The 15,881-nt window shown below is 35.0% G+C and overlaps 1 protein-coding gene across 2 annotated transcripts in view; it reads right to left on the minus strand.

The window, feature by feature from the left end:
• Positions 1 to 15,881, minus strand: part of MARCHF1 (membrane associated ring-CH-type finger 1) — a 224,302-nt gene that overhangs the window by 72,646 nt on the left and 135,775 nt on the right. For both annotated transcript variants that reach the window (XM_066548244.1, XM_066548243.1), the window contains one exon: positions 14,273 to 14,412. In XM_066548244.1, the coding sequence (XP_066404341.1) occupies positions 14,273 to 14,374 (102 nt within the window). In that variant the 5' untranslated portion in view covers positions 14,375 to 14,412. The remainder of the gene's footprint in view (positions 1 to 14,272; positions 14,413 to 15,881) is intronic.

Below are 15,881 nucleotides of genomic sequence, written 5' to 3' on the forward strand. Positions count from 1 at the left end.
TAGAGAAAACTAATAAGCTTTCTTGAGCAGACATGTTATTCACAGACATCCTGCTGAATCTAATTTTTTAATATTGTTTTAAAGATAACCTACAGGTCAAATGCATGGGAATACATTAAATTTTCACTCTCCGCTTTCTAAATAATGTATTTAAAAGCAGTCATTTCTTAGTCTTGAGTCTTGGGCTTCATTTAATATTGGGTCTGAAGGGGAAAGGAGTGAACATGTAAACCCCCTGGTTTTCAGTATCACATATATAATTCTCCTCGCACAACCCATTTGGAAAAAAACGAGGAAAATGTATTTTCTCTCCTCATTCTTTCTCATGGCACAGAAAACTTAGCAGTAATTTCATTCTCATGTCTGATATGGAAATATTCATCCTTTCCCAAAGTATTTATAAATTTTATATTATTGAAAAAATACTGCAAATATTCTGATTTCTTGTTTTGTGTAAATAATTACAATAGCAATAACAACAGTAATACTAGCAGTAGTAATGTCCTTGAAGCAGCCTGAGGTGGCTAATGCAATAATGTAAACTCAGCCAATAAATCTTAAAGCAATTACCTTTCTTGGTGTCTGCAATCAGTTCAAGGCAAATGGGAGGTTTAGGAAATAACTAAAACAGAAACTGCAAAAATTTACATCATTCATGTGTGCCACAAGTTACTGATTCTTGATTTTCTTGTGTCAAGTTTTTGTTTATATAATTTTTCAGATTTCAAGGGGTCTAAACACTAAACCTGAGATTGTGGTAGTTTGCAGAAAGCCCTAAAGAAGTGCTCAGCTTGTCTGAACAGAGTTGTCTACACCACCACTGAGAATTCTGTGGTAACACAGATGTTATTTTGTAGGTAATGTGTTTGAGTTATTTGGAAAAAAAAAATAAAATACTGTGAATCAAAGTAGACACTCTACCACCTGCAGTGAAAACCAGAAGCTACTAAGCTGCATTGGAGAACTGTCTTGCTTTGTTTTTAGCAATAATGACTTAAAATAAATATATTTTGCTTATTATTATACACACAGCCACAGTAGAGTTTATCCCATGGAGTCTACTCCATTTATCTTTGCCTTTAAACTGCATCTAATAAAATAATGTATAAAAATACTCAAAAGTGCATTGCCTCATTTAATTCAAGTAAATACATTAGGTTTTTAAGAGAAGTTCTAACAGTTTAAGTTAAAAATTATATTTACTTTACCAGAGAGTTATTGCTGCAAGTCTGCAAACATTTCAGAATGCTTTTTACCTCATTTCTCTGCAGGTGGCAATCTGTATTAAAGCAAAATAAAAACTTGTAATCAGAAAAATTCAACCTCTCAATATAGAACATACAGGTCAGGTCTCATCCAACCCACTACACCATTTCAAATGTGAAAAAGTGGACTTGGTCTGATCCCCTATGAGCTAACAGAAAACAAAATTCTCAGATATTCGTCCACCTTTATATATATTTTGATAAAGGAAGAGTTTACCTGCACCATGTAATTAAAAAAAAAAGTAAAATAGAACACAAAACCTCCAGACAATAGCTCCTAGAAACAAAATTCCTAATGCTATGATCTCTAGATGACAAAAAATAAAATATTCAAAAAATGAAAGAGGCTCTTTCCTTGCAGTGATTTTTTTTTACTGTTGTTTAATTCAAGCACATGCTGGACTCCACACCACATTTTAATGCAGACAATTTGCTGGTCACTCTGGAATGCAAGAATGCACAGGTATGCACAGACCCCATTCTGACTGGCCTGTATGTGGTTAATTGCCTCCCAAAAATAAATACAGATAGCCAAACCTTGTAGAATTTTCTCATGTAACAAAACTAAGTTGCTTTCAGTTATTTATTTTTACCTGCAAGAAACCAGTTGCTTTACCAACCACTTTGAATTGAAAATAAATATGCAAAACTGCTACAGAAATTGCACACCTTATGCATCTGATGAGCAGTGCATTTTCCATGTCAGGCACTGACTGACCAAAGCATTAACTTGTGTTACTGCATCCCATACTGTCAAAAGCCTATCTCTTTGCAAATGGTTCTTCAAACTCTGAACACTGAGTTGAAAAATCTTTCATACCTGACCTCACTAAGAAAACTCATGTAAAAAGATGAATTTTTTTTTTCTTTTAAAGAAGAAGAGACCATGCTTTCATGGATGATACTGTAGTTAAAATTTCTTGATTCAACCCTATAAATGAAGATGTATTACTTGAAAACTTGTTGTCTATGTTAAACAAAAAACTTTTAGGCCACTTACAGCATTTAAAGAAAGTTTTAATGTTCCACTTTGCAGAATTCTTTTATTTATTAGTAATTTAATCACTTTTTGCATCCATGGGAAAAAGATTTCCAAAATGCACATTTACTTTAATTATGTCATCCTGTATGTTCTCTAAGTCTCTTTTGAGAAAGAAACATGATCAACATACAAGATTCACGCAGGAAAAATGAATGTTACAATGACTAAAGTAGAGCAAGATCACTGTTTGCGATTCCTGTCAATGATGGTGCATATAAAAACTTTGGTTTGCTTAGAACAGACCTTCAAAAACAACGGATTAGTGATAAATTTCTCAAAAAAACTTTTACACTGTATTTTAAACATACTTGCATGCCAAAAGTGTAGGCACCCATAGAACACGAAAACTGCATTTAGCTGGAAGTGTCGACACAGTGAATATTCAGCTAATTGATATTGCTTACTACAGGAGCCAAGGTGAACTATGAATAGGGTGAGATAAAGCATTGGGAAGAAAACAAACTTTCTAAAAAGAACAAATGAAGTCAGAATTGTATAAGATACTTATCAAAGTGGAGTTGACATCTGTCAGTATTTAAAATACAGTATTCACAATACAGTATTCGCTTTTTTCCCTTTTTTTCCTCTATTATCTTCTTCATTCCATTTTCTCTCTCCTTTAAATAATAATGTTTTTTTTAAATCCTATCTGATTCACCCTCCCATTATTAAAAAAAAAAATTCACTGTAGGACCTTCATATCAGTAACATCAACTCTGAGATGTTCACACATTCTAAACATATAACTTCTACTGGTTCCCTGAAAGGACAACCATTTTTACTGAAATCCCAAAATAATGACTTAAACCCAAAATTTATCTTTACCCATTTGAAAACACCCCTTTTGATTACAGACCAGGATTTTCAGATAGGGAGCACCATTAGGCATTTATGGTTCTGGGACATTAGCATTTCTTTAAAAATCACATGAGTGTCTTGAACTGGCTATTCACAAGATGAGACCTTCAGCATTTCATAATCCCAGTTCTAAACAAAATGGCCTTAACCCACAACAACAAAACTGAAGGGAAATCATACTTAGTCTACATAAAATACTCAACCTATCCCATACTACTTTAGTTCAATGCACATAACTCATGTTTTGACAATTTAGTAATTATTCATGCAATTATAATTTAAATTGATTAATTGAATAGCTCATTTTTCTGCATTTTGTTTTTATCAGTTCTTATTAACATTTCATAAGCACTAGTATTTACAGATTACAAAGATTACATGAAGCAATTAACACATTCTGGAATATTATTACCCAGAGAAAACAAACATCAAACACAATTCAATAAACACAAGTTTCCATAATACAAAAATTAATTCCATTATTTCAGCATCAAATAGGTAAAATATAATATATATAATATAGATACAGTTTTGATGCACCCCACTACTGACAGAGCACCCTGGGAGCTCTCAGAAGCACCTGCACTGCTGTTGCTGTCTTCCTCTACTGTGAGTTTGTAATTAGATGGAGCAGCATCAATGCACCTCTGCTCAATGACCTCATTACCATAAATTTCACTACACCTAAGTTTATTCTGCCTGCCTTCAAATTTACTAAAGCCAGAGCCTGTACTCAAGAGGTTCTCTATGAACTACAAAAGGTAACAAGCCTGCAGATATGTTGGTTTTGGGGGTTTTTGGGGGTTTTGTTTGCTTGTTTGGGAGGTTCTTTCTCCAAGAAGAACACAAGTTCAAATTCATGGCCTGTACAGCAAATGAGCTTTATCTACAACAACTTTTTATCCCACAATATAGCTTTCCTCTTTATTTACATATTTCTGTTACATATTTACTCCAATGGCTATACTAAAAATGCCAATTATGGACTGACAGTAGAGATAGCCCTACAACAGATTCTTCTCTGAGACTTAAGACAATGTGAGGAGCCAAATAATATCCAGGAAGAGTAAAATGGGATTGCATGGAATTAATACAATCTTCTATGTCTTTCAATTTTATTTTTTCTCCCACTATTTTTCCCTTCACATTTTTTATTTTTTTCCTTTCTTTAACACAGGAAAGAAAGGGAGGCAAAATTTCTACAAGCTACCAAATTTCTGTGGAAGGAACAGAAGTTCATAGAAAAATGACATAATCTGTCATTTTCAATTCAAATATTTTATAGCCAACTACCTTTTCAAAAAAGACATTTTAATGTGTTTTTTTCATACACAGTTTAGAATCCTAATCTTAAAACAAACAAAACAAAGTCTTTTCAGGACTCCTGTTTAGTATCCTAGCAAATATTTCCTTTAGAAAGAGGAAAATATTTCCTTTAGAAAAGGAACCTACATGGACAGAAAATCAGAGACAGAAAAAAAGAAAAAAAAAATCATAGCAAATATTTCCATTTCCATTCCATTCCAAATTTCAAGTACCACAGACATGGGATTTATGTAACCCCCAACATAAAATCACACAGCAGCCTAAGTAATGTTATTGCCAAGATTATAGTCTTCACCTTCAGTTTAAATTTCCCCTTCTTAACCTTATCCTATTACTCCCATCTCATACTTTATGCAAGGGCCAGGGGGAGGGAATAACAGATTAACCCCAGAGGTAATTAGCCTAACAAGGTCACAAGCAGTTTTTTCTCAGTCAGCAGAGTCAACGCAAGTGATTATGGTCAGCATTCACATACAGCCATTTCTGACCACATACCCATGTTAATGAAATTGATAGGACTGGCATTTCTAAGACAAATATTTGAACACCTCTGAAATTGCAGCAGGGTGCCTGGTTCATCCAGTAATCTCCATCTCCTGTGGATCAAACACTAAACTGCAGCCTGTCTGTTGATTCATCCTGAGGAAAAAACTAGGTCCTTGCTATATTTTCTCCTCCTTCCTTGTATTAATTATCCAAAGTTATTAAATCCTTCTACTATCAACCAGGATAAGTCTAACCCCTTTGTCTCTAGAGGATTGAAGCACCTTACTATTTTAAGTTAAATTGCATCTCAAGTGTTCATTAGTTCATATTAATGAGGCTGAAATAATATAGTAGAAATTACTTTCACAAAGTTACATGGAAGTTACACATAAGCTAGTGCTTTAACCTACACAATAATCATGATTCCTTTCCTCTCCTGCACTTTCTGTTGCCATTTTTTGTTTAAAGGGAATACCACAATTCCAGCTGCAGTGGCAAGTGTTCAGTGACACTGACAGTACAAAACAGGGACATTCGATTTCAGAGACTTCCCAGACCATATTTTTGGAAGAATCTGCTTATAAAGGTTATATTTAATTTGAAGGTATGATATCTCCCCAGACCCTATTCCACCTCATTTCTCCATCAAAGTCACAAAGAAAGGGAAATCGCACATGTTGCAGATTTCAAGAGGCCCTACTTTATCTTCTATGCTACAGACGCCTCTATGCGATAAAAGGAAGAAGGACGGAGAGCTGCCGTGAGGACTCAGGCTGTGCCTAGCCAGGCTAGGTGCTCACATGACAGCCCTGACATGTGCAGGCTCATGATCTGCAGGAAAGCCAGCCCCCAGCCTGGCTGGAGCACAGTGCTGCTGAATGTGTGCTGACATGGATCCACGAGGCTCTAGCACAGCAGTGCAGTGGGAGCACAGCTGCAGAGATGTGCTGCACTGTGCAGCCTCTAGGACACAAAACCAACACCCAACCAATTCAGTGTTGGGAAGACTTTTACTGAGGAGAGCAAAGCAGAAGAATACATCAGGGATGCATATATGGAGATGCACAGCTCCCTGTAGCTGTGCAACTTTCTTCTTTCACCCCTGTCTGTAACAACACTTACGTACTGGTATGAATGCAGGAAATGGCTTCTAGGTGTGCACGTACAATCCTATTTTCCTCTTAAGAATATATTTTGCAGCAATCATTACTTTGCAAACCACTTCAGAGTGAGAATGAATCCTGTTGCAGAAACTTAAATGATTAGGTAAAATTTAAACTAGTAGGGTTGAAATACACACACACATATATTTACACACTACACAAACTTACACGCACATATTCACATATTTGCAAGCCTGCAAATGGTATCAGTATAGACTATTTAAACAAATTATGCATACATATTTCTGTTTACAGCATTGAGTTACACAAACTGCAGTAGTCAGCACAGTAGAGAGATTATCCTTAAGCTGTTGCTGGATCTTGTAATTCAAGTGGTATGGGACAGCAAAATGTCATAAAAATACTAGGGAACCTGAGGAATGGGAGTATAAATAAACTTGCACTTAAATTAAAGTGTTACCCTGAGATTTTTAACAAGATAAAGTGCATTATCATCTTCCACCACCACCTTTTTTCCTTTTTTTTCCTAACATGATATGCTTTCATAGCTTTCCTGGCTGGTATTACTCTGGCAATAATGGCAATAACTCTGATGCTTCCTATCATCTTGACTTCCCCACTACGGTGTGTGTTCACTTAATGATGGGACTGAAGGCTTCACTGAGCTAGAATGAGAATAACTCAATTTCACCTTATAAAAAACTTAGGTTAATTACTTGGCCCTGTCTGATTTTCTCATTTTCAAGAACTCATTTGCCAGACAGAAACTAAATGATGATCTGGCAATTCCCTCTTGTTTCAGTATCTGTAATACTACACCACATAACCTGAAGTTTTACATACTTGAAATATAAGATTTTTATGAACATATGAAAAACTTCTAGATAAATAATTTATTGGACTTTCAGTCAAAAGTTATGGGAAACAGTCTAATGTAGTCAGACATAGCTCTCATCTTCAAAGCTAAAAAATTAATAGGTGTTAAATTCTACATTAAAATGATGCTCCTTTTCCCTAAGTGAAATATTAATGACAGCTTCAATTATACAAAAAGGAAACAAATTATAAATAATTTACATGAAATAGATTTGAAGCAATTTTGTGAGCACATGTTGCTGTGAGACACTAGATGCATGAAATATTCTGGGGAAAATAAAGAGCTGAATACAACCTATTCAAACAGTTACACAGACATTTAACACATTTTATGTCAATGTCTTTTTATAGTAATTTTATCTAGAGAAAAATATTCTATTGCTAATTTCACTGATGATAAATGCAGAAACCTAATAGCTAAAAAACCTGAAATATAATTTCAGTTATAAAGCCAAATAAAATATAGCAGTATAATAACAATAATATTAATAATGATAATGACAATATTACAACCTTACTGCCTTATTGAATCCAGCATTCAGATAAGCTTTTCTTTTTTCCTCCAATACTAAAGTTATTTTTGTGCATACAAATTCAAAATACTATTAATTTTCTATGTAGCCTCTGGTTTTGGTTAGAGAAGGCAAAATGAAAATTCTTGAAGTAAGGATTGTCATTTTAAGCCTGCCATAGGGGAAGTCTAACTGAAATCACTGGTCAAATACGTAAAAACTTGACCATATCTTTGTCAGTCATAAATAATGAAGTGACAATGGTGGAGACTTACCCAAAAGCTTCTGCCTACATCCACCCTGCTCTAATTGTTTATGAAAGCATAGAAAAGGAGCACAAATGAGCTCTTAACAAATTAACATCCTCACTACCACATTCATGGTGAGAACGTAGAAGGTGATGGTAACCAAGGTTACAACTGCTAATTGGCTTTAAATATAAGGAAAATCAACAAGATTGGCCTGGGGTGGCATGGCTCCTGAGGCCACTGCCAGCTTAGGCTGATCCTGGAAATTGTAAAGCAGTACATTGTTAAAATAAATTGTTAAAACAATTGCCCTGCTGGGCAGCATGCTGCACTGTGCAGAAGGATGTGGAACACCCACAGTACAAGGAGCAGTTTTCTTAACTTTACCATGAACAGATATTTAGGGAAATCATATAATTTATTATACTGGTGAACAATTCTACACCTTTTAAAATTAGATTTCTCTGCATAATCTCTCTTCCCTAGTTTTACTCACATGTACACATTGTTGGGCTATTATATTAATGTTACTACTATATTTTTTAAAATCAGTTTATAGAGACGTTTTTAGGTATGGTATTGTGGATTTCCTAGCTGGTTCTGGAGTCTTAGTCCTAAAATCTACTTAATAGTTATAGAAATAAGATGATAATTCAGAAGAACACAACTCCATATTCTTAGATAATTACTCTTTTCTCACATCTAGTTATTGAGTTTTAAATTACGTGGTTTTCTTATAACAAATTAAAATACAGATCTTAAACATCCCATCACTCCCTGTCAGATTAACAGTTCAAGGCTTGCAGTATAAAAGGAAACTTAGATGTACCCTATTTCAAAGATTTTCAAGGAATTACATTATCTTGATGAAAATCAGGCAGCCAAACACTTCAAACTCAGATGAAGAACTCTTTCTTATTCTAAAATTAAGTTTGGGTGTTTAGATAAAGATCCCAGATATAAAGAATGGTTAGGGTTAGATGGGACCTTTAAAGAACATCTAGTGATAAATCATTCTTACACTATTAGAACTCTCACATAGTTAGCAAAACTTACAGTTAAATCCCAGATACTCACTTTATTATCACTGGAGGAAAACCTGTACTGGTTCTGGCTGGAATAGAGTTAAATTTCATCATCACAGCTCACATGGGGCTATGTTCTCAGTTTTTGCAGGAAACAGTGTTAGTAACTCAGGGTTGTTTCAGTTTTTGCTAAGCAAGGCTTACATCCAAGAACATTCCTGCTCCTTACACCACCCCACCAGCGAGGAGACTGGGGTTGCACAAGGAGTTGGGAGGGGACATAGCCAGGTGGGCTGATCCAAACTGACCAAAGGGATAAATCATGTTCTGTGGTGTCATGATCAGCATATAAATCTGAAAGGAGGAGGAGGAGGAGGAAGCAGAAACATTCAGAGGGGCATTTTTCTTCCCAAGTAACCATTACACATGATGGAGCCTGACTTTCCTGGAGATGGCTGAACATCTGACTGCCCATGGGAAGCAGGGATAGATAAATTCCTTACTTTGCTTTCATGTGTGGCTTTTGCCTTGCCTATTAAACTGTCTTTATCTCAACCCTCTTATCTTTCTCACCTTTCCCCTCTGCTTCTCTTCCCCATCCCATTGATCAAGTGAGAAAGCAGCTGTGGGGGGCTGAGCTGTCTGTCAGGGTGAACAGCAAAAATCCCCCAAAGCCACCCACTTTTCCTTGTCTGTTTAATTATATTTCAGAATGACTATTGTCTACTATTAGCTTGCTTAGTCAAAATCATATGTGGCAACATGGGATCTTCCTATATCAAACAGATCATTCATAATCACATTTTACTTTCTCTTGGAGAAGCAGATGGCATCATTTGCTCGCATAAAAAGAAATCCTGCCTAAGGGTTAAATCAGATGCTTGATTATTTTTCATGACTTCTAAATTTCATTTGCCTATAGAAAAACAAATTACCTAGTTACTCAGCTGACTATAGTTCCACATATATTCACCTATAATTCTGGTTGGGAATACAACAGGGAAAAGCAGTTTATACTAATGGCTACAATTCAGCACTAAGTACATGCTCCTGTGCCATTAAATCCATGTGTTTCACACGATGCACTGAATTAAGGACCAGCCCATGCCCTGTGCAGAAGAGGCTGCAAATAACAAGTGAGAACATAAATTATAATAATGCTCAGATTTTGAACTAGGACCCAGAGAAACACTAGACACTCTGCAAAAACAGTTGGACACAGAACTGCTTCTAGGCCAACTGCTTAATCAATGTTAATACATATTTACACATTCACATCAAAATCATTTGATCCCACCACATATACATATGCTTACAGAATCACAGTATAAATAGATACTGTCAGCACAGAGTGATTAATGAAGAAATAATTTTAAATTTCTTATTATCAATTATATCCATTATCTTTTCAGAAGACAAAAAATACTATTGCACAAAATTATGAGTTTTCAAGATCTAGATTCTTTTCAAATAAAGGAAAAAACATTACTATTCTTTCCCCAATTCTAGAAACATCAGAGAAAGGGAAAAATGAAAAAGGGATGAGTTTGCATATTGCCTGGTGAATAGAAAGGATAGAATAACATTAATAATTTTAATTTATTCAGTTTTCATGTATTATAATTCAACATAGTCTAGAGGTTTCATCTCAAAACTAAAATAATAGCTACAAAAAAGTATCAATAAAGTGATGCTAAATCTATGCAGTATGATAAATGTGCTACTGGACAGGCAATAATGTTACAATTGTTAGGAACAGAAAGCTTAATCTGGAATACTGTGCATAACTGGTCATTCCTGCTCAAACTGGAGCAGGAATAGGCAAGAACTTTTAAGACACTTATGGGGACATGGAAAGTATGACAAAAAGGGAATGTTGTATTACAGGTCTCTCAAAATATGATGAGCATTACAAAGGATGGGTCTTCAAAGTTTAGAAACAATGTATACAGAAACAAACTGATAATAAATTCAGCTTGATAAAGAGATGATCTCTAGCTATCAGAGAAGCAAAGTCAATTCCAAGTTTATATTCTACTACAGCAAGTTAAATGACTATATGAAATTGTTTTAAGTATAAAAAAAAGATTTACTCACTGTGAATCTGAAACTATCAATACAACGCACCAAATCCAATACCTACAATATTAAACAGTATTTTTTGAGAACTTATGCCTCCTTTGATGACAGAATGATTCAAAATTTTCAAGGTGTGCTCAGAACCAAGAAGCTAGAGTGTCATCTAAAACTGAATGCAAGGTTTTAATCTTCAAATAAAGTAGACTAAGGCGATAAAGCTTGGGAGTATTATTATAATTAAGTTGACAACAGTAACAGAAAAATGTTTCCAAGATGCCTTAGTTGAATTCTGCTAAAATATTTCAGAATTTATTTTATTTGGATGAAGCTATAACATCAAATAAAATGAAATGGTGCAACTTCTTTTATTAAACTCTTTAAATACATTCCAGTGTTTTCATAAGCTTAATTCTTCTGTATTTTTTCTCCACTGCTGTGCAGTGTTCCATTTACTTGCTTCATGAAAAAAGCAATTTCTTAATGATCATAACCTGCTTCCCGCTCTGCAAGCTCCCTTCTGTTTTTCACAGAGAGAAAAATATTTCTTTCCATAAAAGTGGACTGGGAAGCCTGCCACACAAGGAAAGGCTGAGAGAACTGGGTTTGTTCAGCCTTGAGAAAGGAAAGCTTAGGAGAGATATACATTATCATCACATTCCAGGATTTCAAGGGTGGCTACAAAGAAGCTGAAGACTCCCTTTTAGAAGGAGTTAGAAGCAAAATACAAGTAATGAGTACAAGTTGGGCAAACTCCGGGCACACTCTGATTAGACACAAGAGGAAAATGTTCTGCAATGAGAATAATAAGCCATTGAAATAATCCCCAAAGGAAAGGTGCTGGATCCCCCAACACAGGATATTTTTAAGACTGAGCAGGACAGGGTGCTGTGCCATCTTGTCTATATGGTGCTTATGCAAGGAAGGCTGGACCAGATGATCCTTGAGATTCCTTCCATCCTGGTATTATAGGATGCTGTGAAAAAATTAATGAGAGTTGCTTGCCATTTTCAGATCATTTTCCTTTGGAAAAGCAGCATTGTGAAATGCCCAGTTTGGGGTTTAGTTTTAAATGGAAAGTACTTTTCAATGCCTTAGCTGAAATTCTGAAATAAAGAAGACATTCTGCTGCATCAGAAGTGTACACAAAAGCATATGGCAGAGGTCAAAAAAAGATGCAGTCTACATTCCACTTTGCTTCCTTCCAAACCCAGACTTGTCACCTACAGAATAAGGAAGCAAAGAGCTGTGTCTTCATAACACAGACTCACATGGGCACAAAACTCACCAAATAAACCCATACTGAGGGAATCAGGTCTACAGAGGAGCTGCAATGCACTGAAAAATGAAGTTTAATTCAGAAAGAATGAGCTTGAATAGCTCATTGGAAGTGGCTTTGTACACTTAGAACGATTTGCTATATTCTTTATTTTCTGCTGTTTCATTATTTTTCAGTTTCTAGTGCTAAACTCTGTATCTTCACTCAAGACAAGCCAGAAAATTTTTCAATATTGAAAAGGTAATGACTACTAAGCAAAATCAAAATTGATTTCAAACAAAATTTCAGATTAAAAATGTTCACAAGTGAAAAAAGGATTTCAGTCAATATCCTGCAAGTTGGAAAGACATTGCCAGCAAAAACTTATACTGAATATGATTTTCTTCATACGTGAGGGATAGAAAAAGTCATGGTTAAGAGAGTGGGAAGCAAAGAAAATGAAAAGGAAAGCTTGGCAGGCCTCAAGAGACATCACTGTTTTATTTCCTGTTGTGAAGATTATTCTTCTACAGCCAATCATGATATTAAAAGACACACAGTATTGTCCCCAGTAATTTATTTTTCTGGTTTTCTCACACACTTCAGTCTACATGCAAGCTTATTTTTGAACAAGTTTTAATATTAATAGGGTTAAAAGATGCTAAGTCTATGGATTCACCAGTTCTGAACTGTATATCCAGTTCATCATTTCTAAATCCCATCTGGTAGATTGGAATGCTTATCTCATGAATATCAAAACAAATTAAGTGTTGAATAGCAGTCAAGCAGAAATCAAAATATGCAAATTTCCACATATCCCAATTCCATAATAGCTAACTCCACTTACTATTAATAGCTAAATAGTAAAAGCAATTAAATAAAATTTAAAAATAAAATAGAAATAGTAATTAAATGTGGGGATAATATACTTGGCATCTTTTTTCATAGAATCATTGATTTTTAATTTCCTTTTATTTCTCTGAAAGTAAAATATTCTAGAGGAAAGTGAGCTATAACAATATTCTACAATATATATATAAAAACTATAAATTTTGCAGCTTTTACTGCTGTCTTTTTGCGTTCTCTTCTATAGCGGAAACTTACATTCTATATCATTTACCACTGAACATGATAATTTTGCCACATTAATTAGGGGTTTTATTTCACCAAAACTTCAACAGCTTTCAAGCAGACCACTGTCTCTTCATTTGGAGTACCACATTTCTTCAGTGGTTAGGAACAATTATTCACCTTTTAGCTTAGATGTCACCCTGTCCATGTTTCAAGAACTGCAGGGCAGTATTTCCTGATCACTCCTGTTTCTTAGGATAGGGAAATATAGTGCCTATTTACCACTCATTAATGAAATTGGAGCAGGCATATTGAACTGGATATGTTTCAAATATTCAGTCTTGCTGTAGCCTGAAAATGTCAGTTGAATTAAAACAAGCAGACAAGTAGACAATTTTTGCTCTTAGAGACAGGGCAGTTAGAAGCCTTTACATACAAATACCAGTTCTTACTCACCTGGCCAGGTCTACTGATGTAAGTGGCTTTATTTCAATGAACAAAAACTGCAGGATTAAAATTCTTATCAATGAGTAACTTTATTCAGTTTCACATGATACATTTGAACTCCACCATGTAAACTGTCAACTTTACATTGCCTGAACATCTACTATCAATAGCTTTACATGCAGAAATTCAACCATCTCTTGGAACAGCCTGTTTAATATATAAAGATAATTTTAAAATCCAGCTGTCTGACACAAGTTTAGACACATGATACTTTGTTCCTGTTACAGGCAGGAACAAGGAGTAAATGAGGTGCCTTTAGATAACGTCCAGATGTTTTCATCAGAGACCAAATGCCATTGCACTGATTAGGATCACAAAGAATATAAGTGACCCATACTCGGTCATCTCCTGCTTAAAGACTTCACCATTCACAAAACATCAACACTGGTTTATAGACACAGCATGCAAGCCAGAATGAACCATGCATTACATAAGAGACAAAAAGAAAGCAAACTGAAAGAGCAAACAGATGTTATATCAAAGGGTTTCGCACACGGAGGAAATGCAAGCAATGGCAAACAGTACAATTTTAAAAATAAATTTAACACCTCTCAAGTTCTGAGCATGCCACTGTCACGAAATGCAACTTTTCACTCACCAAAGTAGAGTTATGTGAAGCATCACCTGAGACCTCGGGTGTTCTTGTGCTGTTTGGAAGTCTGTGAGGGTTACGAGCTATCGCTTGGCACCAGCCCAACATTTTCTCCTTCCACTTATCCCTTCTCAATTTCTGAAATTCTGAAAATAATTTAGATTCCCTGAAACATTGACACTTTGAATTCATTGTGTGCATGTCTCTGGATGCATGCCTTTAAAAACAGCTTTTTAAGTTCTATCTGAACAAGCTAATAAAACATATTTTTAAAAGACCATGTTTTTCTAAATTATTCCCAAGTGCTAAACAATAAAGGTTAGAAAAGAGTCATGCATTTTCAGTGCACCTTACATGCATTAATACTATTTTAGTGTTAGCAATTACAGTGCCTTCTCTCCATGTTAAATCTTCCTCAAGTTGTAACTTTAATTTTAAAAGTTTTATTTTAAAGGGATTTTATTACAGAATACCTCTGAGACTAGCACCATCCCAAAAACTACATAGCATTTGGATACAAACCCCCACATTCAATGAAATAAGGAGAAATAGCCCTAAATCAGCAGCAGATACTAGATACAAATTAGCATTGTGAAAACGCACAAACCTGTATGTACCCATGCCCAGACACTCCAGAATACCTGGCTCATCTTGAAGTGCTATGCTAGGATGTGTTGTAAATAGCAAAAACTAATGCAGGCACACCAGAAATAAATGCTCTGTGCCAACTACACATTGCCTCTGAATTTACTTCTAGTTTGAAACAATAACAAAATACCTTGTAAGTAACACGACCACATTCTGGAAATGCAGCACTAGTGCAGCATGCTATTAAGTGTAAGAAACCTTCATAAGTATGTTCAAAATCTCACAATCTGTTTCTTCCCAAGTGAAGTTGGCAATGGAGGTAATCAGTGCAAAACTTGGCTAATTAATTACAAAAAACAACTTAGAACAATTTCATTCTAAACATCTGAAGCAATTTCTAATCTGGTTGTTTATAACATATTGTAATTTAAAATGTGTTATTCTGTTATTTCTGAATCATGAAACATAATAAACAGGAAGATCAACCTACAAGACTGAATGCCTAATACTCCAAATAAGGGTAGCACTAGACTGAATAAAACTGGAAAATAATGGAAAAAAAATACAATAATGCTGAAGACCTCCCATGGCACTATGCAGTGTCACTGAATATTATGCACTTGTAACTTAAGTTTATTTTTTCTGCAATACATCTCCATGCAGGACACAAATTATGCATGTATTTACAGCAGATTTTATCTTTCCAGGTTCTGAGTCTGACAAAATGCAACCCCTTTCTGAATAATGACAGCTCTACCATTTCCACACTTAACCATTAATAGATAGTTTTCAAAGTATGAAATGCACAAAGCTGAATTCCCCACATAACCTTGTGGAACTGAAAGGAATAAATGGAAATTAGCCTTAGCTTTATTGCACTGGAGATGATTAGGTGAGTGAGACTACAGATTAACTAATTCTTTTTCAATGTTTTGGTCCCTTGGAATCTTAATGTGAGATACAAAATCATGCTCAGTAAGAGATCAATCAATCCTTTCTATACTGCCTGTATCCATGAACACAAGAA

The sequence above is a fragment of the Molothrus aeneus genome, chromosome 4 (genome assembly GCF_037042795.1).
Source record: "Molothrus aeneus isolate 106 chromosome 4, BPBGC_Maene_1.0, whole genome shotgun sequence".
NCBI lineage: Eukaryota > Metazoa > Chordata > Aves > Passeriformes > Icteridae > Molothrus > Molothrus aeneus.